This window comes from Miniopterus schreibersii, assembly GCF_964146895.1.
Source record: "Miniopterus schreibersii genome assembly, chromosome: 9".
Taxonomy (NCBI): domain Eukaryota; kingdom Metazoa; phylum Chordata; class Mammalia; order Chiroptera; family Miniopteridae; genus Miniopterus; species Miniopterus schreibersii.
The window spans coordinates 25,146,519-25,155,701 of NC_138118.1; the positions used below are offsets into that span (position 1 = coordinate 25,146,519).

Sequence of the window (9,183 nt, forward strand, 5' to 3'; positions counted from 1 at the left end):
CTATGCAGCTGTAAAAAAGAAAGATCTCTTACTCTTTGAGACAGCACGGATGGAACTGGAGAATATTATGCTAAGTGAAATAAGGCAGTCAGAGAAAGACAATCATCATATAATCTCACTTGTATGTGGAATTTAATGAACAAAATTAAGTGATGAACTAAATAGATCCAGAGGCATGGAAGCATGAAACAGACTGATGAATCTCAGAGGGAAGAGGGGAGGAGAGCCAGAAGAGATTAGCCAAAGAACTTATATGCATATATGCATTGCCCATGGTTACAGACAATAGTACAGTGAAGGCCTGGGGTGGGGAGGTAACGGGGTGGATGGGGTCAGTGGGAGAAAAATGGGGGGACATCTCTAATACTCTCAACAATAAAGATAAAAAAATAAAAAACTGCCCGGCTGGGCGTGGCTCAGCGGTTGAGCTTTGACCTAGGATCCAGGTGATTGGAGTTTGATTCCCAGTCAGGGCACATGCCCGGGTTGCAGTCGGGGGCGTGCAGGGGGCGGCCGATCAATGACTCTCTCATCATTGATGTTTCTATCTCTCTCTCTCTCTCTCTCTCCCTCTCCCTTCCTCTCTCTGAAATCAATATATATATATTTTTAAAACCTGTCAATATTTATCAAAACAATAAATCATTTTTTAAAAATAAAACTTTAATTTTAAAGAAATAAATTTTATTAAAAACATTTAGCTGTCATTATGATCTCTTTCAGACCATTTATTTTAAAATGGTATATAAGCCATATTCCAACACTGTGGCAACATATGCTTATGAGTTTTCCTCTTTGTAAAGTGCAAGTTATTATAATCTGTGATTTACCTGATATGAGGCAAATTAAATGAAATATAAGATACTTTGTGCATTTTTTCATACAGCATATTTACAAAAACAGTTTGCCAACACCTGAACAGTTTCATTAAAAAGAAAAAAGTATTTAAATTTTGTTTGAATTATAAGAATGTAAATATTTTCCCATTTTATTTTCATCAGATACACACTTTGGCCTACACATAAGTTGAAAATTTTTGTGGATTAGCCTGGATATCTAAACACTATTGTTTCTATGGATTCTTTGAAATGTATAATCAACCAATTGTACAAGAAGTTTTAGAAAACAGTCTATTTGTAGATGAGGGACATTATCTACTTAACTGACTCACTGAAATGATCAACCAAAAATAGGCCTGAAATGCTCTGAGAAACCACGTTTACAGTACTTCCTTTGAAATCAGGTTTATGGACAAAGAGAGTTGTTGACAATAATAGCAAGCATTACTTTGATACAAACTTAAGATTTATTTGCTCCTATTTATAAAGAAACATTTAATACTATTAATTCCACAATTCTTAAAATTAAGAACTAAGATAGCTTTTAATGCTATACGGCATCATTTTTTTCAGGTAATATACAACTTTATTAACACTTTTCCTTTTTTCAGCCGAACACATTTTACCCACACTTCTAAAGTGTTAGGGAGCAACCCCCAGGGCAGTGTGATAAATGGGATGGTTCAGATTACTGCGGAAGACTTACTTTCCTGTGATTTTCCTAAATATCAAGGAAACATATGTATCCTGCACTATTATTGATGGTATTTTATGCTTGTGTTATACAGCACACATATTTCTCTTTTCAACTAGTTTTTCCATAAAGATTAAAATATCAGAAATTTTCTTCTAAATTCTCAAAATAATCATAGATTTTCACACTATAACAAAAAAATAAAACAAAGCTACCAAACCAAGGATTTAGACAAAAAATGTTTATTCAAGAAAATGTAAAAATATTTTAATTTACGTATCATATTACAATGAATCAATATGGAGTCAAAATTGTACAATTACACATTCATAAAAATTCAAACCATCATCATCAGAATAATCAGTTTCTGTACAAAGATTTACAGATGTCCAATGTATGTAATTTTTCCTCAGTGTGCTACTGAGTTCAGAGGTTCTGCTCGAATATTCCCTAAATCAAGCGCGGAATCTGTTTCTTCATCAATTTCTCCAATGACTGCACTGCAATTAGTTGAGGAGAAAAAAAATGGGTTAACAATCTCATTTCTGAATAAAATTGAGAGGACAAAGTAAAAAGAACTACTTAAGGTGAAAATCAAACTTTTCATGAAGTCCCAAAACTAAAGAAAAAATCATTTAAAGGCAATGTTATTACAGCAACTAATATTAAAGGACATATTTCATATAGTATAAACTCGATCGTAAGTCTTTAAAGAAAAAAAGACACAAATACAATAGATATGGTACAAAAACCCAAAATTTCCAATTTTATGATTTCAACTCCAGGGACTGTATTGGGGAGGTCTGGGAAGAGGGGAATCACAAAATCACTACTAAGTAAGAAAATAGCCTGGCCGGGTGTGGCTCAACGGTTGAGCATCGACCTAGGATCCAGGCGATCGGGTTCAATTCCCGGTCAGGGCACATGCCCAGGTTGTGGGCTGCAGCTGATCAATGACTCTCTCACCGTTGATGTTTCTATCTCTCTCTCCCTCTCCCTTCCTATCTCTGAAATCAATAAAGATATATTTAAAAATAAAAAAATAAAAGCATCTGTTATTTAAGTAACTTCAATGAACTAAATCCAATGACTAATATAACATTAGTCATTGTCATGATTTCTCAGTTTACTTTAACAAAAAGTAGTTTTTCATATACAAAAATAATAGTACTTATGTATCGAACAAATCATTTTTGATGTGGTTGGCTAGAGTTAAAGAAAGTAAATTTTTACTTGATTCAACACAAACATAGCATCTGTAACATCAATTTCACTAATACTGTGCTAGGTAACAAAGCCATGGCTTTCTAGCTGGATATAGTCATTGTTACATTCAGAACAAGAGACATGTATGAAACATTATTCCACTAAAAATTGATTGTTTAAATTTGTTTGGTTTTAATGAGAGTAAATTCTATAAATGAATACTTTCAATACAGAATCTGCCCAATTTTGCTTTAAACGATATAAAGCCTTCAGTTCTCTAATAATGAAAAGTACCAAACTCTGAGAAAATATGTTGCTTTCTCAAAATAAAACAAATCAAAGATCTCAACTATACCCTTAAAAATTTAGTATCAAATCCTTATAAAGACAATGGAGTGCTGGTAAATGTTTTAAAACCAGCTCTCCAAAGAAAAATGTGGAGGCTGGTTTGCAGCATTTACTGAAACCGGAGTGCAAATACTCCCACTATGGCCGATTTCAATCCACCAATAAGATATCAATCAACTGGCTTACAAAACTGAATATGCAATAATCTGCTTTTGTGAGCCAGTACAAGCTGGCTTCAGCACACCACTGGGTCTATAGCAAAGACTTAAATTTTTTAAATAGCAGTTCAAAATAATTTTTTGTTTTCTTTTTTTTAATGTAGGAGAAAGCTTCTTAAAGTCAATTATTATGCAGAGCTGCAATATAAAGAATCAGTGTGTTCTTGTCAAGGGATCAGGGCCCCCACCTCCTTTGCATTCTTCTTCTTTACAGCTCACTTTTTAACTCTGCACCTAAATCATCTCTATAGAATACTTTATAAACCCCTGATTTACATTAAAAATCCAGTAATTTACTCATCCAAAGATGATTTTAAGATAAACAATTCAAATGAACAGCATTCATCTTCTACATCCTACCTATCCCCCAAATTAATCTGAGATGCTAATGTATCTTTTGCTGCATCCCAGTTATGTTTTAGATCTATACAGTACTCACTAGAAAATTGATTCAACAATCTTGTAGCTGCTATAACTGCACTTCTAATACAGTAGCTACTAGCCACCTGTGAATATTAACTTATAATTAAATAAAATTTAAAATTCAGTTCTTCAGTCACACCAGCCCACTTTCCAAGTATTCAGCAGTCATACACAGCTAGTCCGTACCTTAGTGGATAATGCAGATACAAGCCTTTCCACTACCCCCAAAAGGTCTACTGAACAGTTTTGCTTTACACTGTTGAAGACTTTTCTTAAACTGCCACCACTAAAATATACCTTCTCAAACTGCCCTATCCGTGTGTCACAAATTAACTGAGGCCACAGCATTAACAAAGGACATATTTAGTGTGCCAATTATACTGAAATTAAAAAAAAAAATAAGCAATGGGTAAGTACTTGTTTATAAATTCAGCTCTATTATAGAGCAGGGATCATTTAAAATTGTTCATGCAAAGTGTTTCAAAGAAATTTTCAAACCCTAGCTTTGGTACTCTAGGAGTATATTTACATTTCTCTGAAATTAGGAGTATTTTGGAAGAACATTCTAAGAAGCCTCTCTAATGAAGTATTCAGTGTAAGGCAACGCCCTTTCTGGACCCTATTGAGGCCATTTAACTATTAGAAATATGGGCAAATCTCTGTAGATAAAAACCTCTTCTCCATATAGCAGGGCAATATACCTACAGTATGTTTAATCTGCCTTAAAAAAGACACATTTTACTTACACATTGTCACCTCTTACGATGTATAACCCTAGTACCACTTGTTCTACGCCCTGTGAAGAGCTGAACACTCGTTCATGGCTTTCATCCAATATCAAATTAATGGTCTGGTCAAAACCTTTCAGTGTTCCCTGTAAAAAGAAAAGTTCAAGAAAAAAAGACAAGTATTCAGGTTTACTTGAATGTGCAAATTTAACCAAACAATAATTTTAGATGCTGGGTCCTCCAACAGTAGTACCTGATTTAAATGCAAGTCCACTGTAAAATATAATTCCTCTTTATAATTAACAATATTCTGCCACAAAACTTACCTCTTGGTTTTTTAAGGGGTAAAAACCACACATCTCACTAGTGTGCAGAGTTGTTGAGAGTTACAAAGGACACCTATGTACCAGTGTATTTTCAAGAAAGTAGCAAAAAAGCCCAGGTAGTCCAGTCCAGGAGCTAACATTCTAAAGACACAAACTAAAACAAGTGAAATTTAAGGGAAAACTATACAGGGCTGGGCAAAAGTAGGTTTACAATTGCTCGTATGGAAAAATATATAATACAAGAATAAACTCTGCTTTGCATACTCTATATATGGAGCCATACATACTAGCTATAGCAATGTAGCAGTATCACTTCATGCTACATATTAGTACTAGGGCCTGTGCTAAACACACTGCAAACATTATCTCAATTAATCTTTACCCTTTGAAGTAGATATAATTATTCCCACTTTAGAGAAGAAAAATTGAGGCACAGGGAGGTTAAGTAATCTCTCAAGGTTTCCTAGGTAGAAAGTAGCAGAGCTAGGATATGAACCATGAAAGGATAGCTTCAAACCCAGACAACTGAACTATTATACTACTATGAACAAGCAAATACAATTTACATTTATTTCGAATAAGTCCCATAAAGATGTACGAACTGTTATTAATAGCTAACACTTAATGAATGAGTACTTATTATTTGCCAGAAACTGTTCTAGGGGCCTCACATGTATTTACTTATTTAATCCTCCTAATAACACAATAAGGTAGATACAAATATGAATGTAACAATTAGAACCAGACCGTGAAGGGAATATTCAGATCAAGTTTTATGGAAGACTCCTGATTTTTTTTTTTTTTAAGACTCCTGATTTTGAATAAAGAAGACATGGGCCTAGCACAACACAGTAACTCGGAGACTATTCAAGTTTTTGAAGAAACATCAACTTATATTAGTTTGGTTGTTTAAGTCTCTGAAGCTCCCTATTAAACTGTTTCATGTTTTGAAAATCAAGATATATAAAATCAGAATGAAATAAAGAGAAAACAAAATATGGAGTACTGTCTATACTAAACTAATTAGGAAATAGTTATCACACCCATACTTAGCCTTTTGGCTTCATTTTATACATAACTGTTCTATCAAACGAACCATACATCAAAGAAATGCAGAACTACTGAACTTAAGTACTCAAAATGCTCTTTTAAATAGCTTTCCTTTTTCTATAAAATTAAAATAATTTTCCAATTCACTATCTACCCTGTAAAAAAAAAATAGAAAAATTTAAACTTGATGTTTTTGCAAAATAAAAAAAATATTTGCAAATATGTGTTAATAGCAGTAGGCTTCTCGAAGTATTAAGCTGAGATTAAACTATTTCAAACTGTCCTTGACAAAATATAAGGTGAGATGCCTAAAAGAAAACATGATTGTTTTCTTGGCAAGAAGGAAGCAAGGCAACTGGCCTTAGCTTTGGAGCCAAATCCAATTTAAATCCCAGTTTGGTTCTGCCACTTGATTACAGGTGACTCTGGGAAAGTAGCTCACTTTTTCTGAGCTTGGTGCCTAACCTAAAATACAGGGGTAATTCTTCACCGAGATTAAATGATAATGTAATTTAATAAATGGCAAAGTATAACACTGACTGGTAATAGTCTCTTAAGGAGCTACTGAGAAAAACCACAAGGATTAAACAGAAAACAAGAAACAAAAATAGAACTGCAGAATGGGAAAATAAGAGATTAAATTACGTGAATTAGATAGTTAGAAAATAGGGTGTTTAGCAGCCTTAAAACTTTTTTGAAAGCAAACAGGTATATGAATTCTAAGTGAAGAAATAATTAAGTAGCAAAAAACATGGGACAAATTACTCAGATAACTAAACAGGTCAAGTAGAGAATCCAAGATTTTTCTGGAATTAAAGGGGATACTGTAATAAATGGGCAAATGAGATTAAATAAATTTAGGGTCAATCATCATAATTTGTTATACAACCTAAGAATAGTCAAAGAATATTAACACCATACAAGCTTTAAATGTTCATCATATATATGTAGTACATTAATCAAAAAAAGATTCTAAGAAGCATATACAAACTTTCAAAAAATTATGATTCATGTAGTGAATATCAGAGCACTGAATTGAAAAGGAAATAAAAAATGGAAGAGAAAGATAAATATGAAATACAGGCAGATATCTGCAGACTAGACTAGCTTAGACACCCTCTGAGGGCAGAATCTATTATTCATCCTAGCTCCTAGAAGCCTTGTAACTTATACTCAAATTTATTAATAAAGAAGAAAATACTACATTCACAACATAAAAAGTTTACAACCAATAAGCCTCCAAGAAAGCAGAGAATGAATATGCCAAATACGTACCACTATCATTCTCCCATCAGAAGTAATAACAGCAACAGTTCCTGATAAATGAATCAAGGAAAGCATTTCTCAAGGAATGCAAACTGAAAACTTAGAACCTGGTAAGGAAGTGGTTTGAATTACTAGGGAAAAGGTGACAGAATTAAGATACAACTATTCAACACAAACACTACATTCACAATATATAAACTTTAAAGTTTCTAACTTCTTCAATTCCTTGTGACAATTACACAATTTGAAAAGGTAAATATAAAAAAAAATCCTTTTCTGTACGTGATCAAGTGTAACCTGTCTCAAAACAGCTGGGTGCCTGGCACTCCTCCTGACTGGGGAGTACTGCCTCCGGCTTTGAGCAAGACATTCCCCCTTTCTGAGACCTGTGTCCTCATCTTTAAAACTAAAATGGGTTAGTGCTAAATTAATGTCGAATGATTTCAAGCGTGTAAGACACTGTCTTCCAGGACTTGGCTTCTGGAATTCAGGAGAAAAAAAGCTGTAATCAGTGTCACAAGGTATAAAAATGCTTTACAGCATTAAGTCTTCAGTATTTCACTTTCCCCCAAATTTGTATGTGAAAACAATGTAGTGTTTCTGTACCGAGAAACACATGTACAGGGTGCTTTAAGACTCCATAGCGGCTTTTTAGTTATTTGTCTCTTGTGACGATCCACTACAACGGCAAGCATTACTTCCATTCTATCAACAAAGAAGTTGAGCCTTCAAGTGGAAAAGGGGCAGAACAACGAGCAACGCCTAAGAATAAAAACAAGCACGTGGGTTTACAATAATATCGTCAGCGGTAGGACGACTGTTCATTTTATTCCCAAACTTAACCGCACAGGCCCTAGGGTAGTAAGGATGCATTAATAGAGAACTTCTACAGACAGGGGAAAGTTCAGAATCACGTTTTGAAGGTTAAAATTAAAAGGCGCCTTGGGCCCGCAGGAGCCGCGGCGCGCTCCAGCCCCCGCTGCGGGATTGGCGGGTCCCGCATCCTTAACCCCCGAACCGGGGTCACGCAGTGGCCGGAAGTCCCAACCGCCCGCCGATCCGACCCCGGCCTCTTCAGCCCCAGCCCTCTCCCGTGGAGCGTAGGCCTCACCACGGCTCCGGCCAGCGCCGGCGGCGGCCACCAGAGGATACGGTTGATGTAGTTCTCCAGAGCTGAAGTCATGTTGTTCGGCTGACCACTCCCAGCAACACAGCAGCGTAGGCGACGACAGGAGCTAGACAAGACCACCGGCAGCGCCCGGCAAATATCGCGAGAGTTCCCACACCGTAGCCTCCGCGAGTCAGAGATCGGGGGGCATATCGGCCCACCTTACCCATAAGGCCTAGCGGCGACGAGCTTAATGCGCGTGCGCAGTGTTTTTTCGGCTGATTTTCCGGGTTGTGATCTCGGAAACCTAGAGCGGCGAAAGCGAGCAAAGGAAAATAGGGTAGGAGGGGAAAATGGGAGAGCAAGTTTCCTAGCGGAATGAAAGGCAGTGGGCAGAAGTTACTAGGGGAAAGTGCAGAGGAAAGACAAGGAAAACGGAATAAGGTGTTTTCATCACAAATGAAGCAGAATTAAATGAGTGCTGTTCTATGAAATGTAGGCGCGGGGAGGTGGAATCCCGTTTTCCACCACAGGAGCGGTAATTAATCTTTTAGAAGCTGAATGACCTGAGACTTAGTTAACTGCCTGTAAAAGTGCTCCAACTTGGCGACGTTTTTTATTCACTTATTTAAGAAATTGAGTACAAACTGGAAAGGATGTGCGGGCCTCCCTTAGGCAGGCACTATTTCCTCTTTTTACAAAATCTCCGATTTCAGTTAGACTTGTGATTCCTTAGCTGAAGAATTGTGGGTTTGAAATAACTCTTGCAATGTCAGCAGTTTTCGTCTGAAAAGTGAAGCGTCTGTTTTCATTACAGCATTCCCACAAAATTATCTACTGACCACTCCCAAATGGTTATTTTGTATACTAAAATTTACTCTGACCTGTTTGAAACCACATATAATATGTATAGTACATATAATACAGAGAACACACTCATAACAGTTGCAGCAAGAGCAAGTTCATAAAGGAACAAT

General features: G+C 36.0%; 1 protein-coding gene across 2 annotated transcripts; it reads right to left on the reverse strand.

Annotated features, from left to right (window-relative positions):
* Positions 1-651: 651 nt before the first annotated feature.
* Positions 652-8,438, reverse strand: LSM8 (LSM8 homolog, U6 small nuclear RNA associated). 2 transcript variants are annotated; one of them, XM_081147739.1, is made up of 4 exons: positions 8,251-8,438; positions 7,108-7,148; positions 4,475-4,602; positions 652-2,033 (listed from the first exon to the last, which is right to left on the reverse strand). In XM_081147739.1, the coding sequence occupies exons 1-4, from the start codon at positions 8,279-8,281 to the stop codon at positions 1,943-1,945; spliced, it is 291 nt and encodes a 96-aa protein (XP_081003865.1). In that variant the 5' UTR covers positions 8,282-8,438; the 3' UTR covers positions 652-1,942. The 2 variants fall into 2 exon arrangements, with proteins under 2 accessions (XP_081003865.1, XP_081003866.1); XM_081147740.1 differs by having other exon boundaries at positions 1,768-2,033; positions 7,108-7,205; positions 8,210-8,438.
* Between the last annotated feature and the right edge of the window lie 745 nt (positions 8,439-9,183).

Excerpts from the sequence above, each read along its gene's own strand:
- LSM8 (XM_081147739.1), bottom strand. The coding sequence starts at position 8,281 with ATGACTTCAGCTCTGGAGAACTACATCAACC. Across the intron at positions 4,603-7,107 it reads CTGATGGGAGAATGATAGTG|GGAACACTGAAAGGTTTTGA; the intron begins GTACGTATTTGG and ends TTCTTTTTACAG. Across the intron at positions 2,034-4,474 it reads ATCGTAAGAGGTGACAATGT|TGCAGTCATTGGAGAAATTG; the intron begins GTAAGTAAAATG and ends AACTAATTGCAG.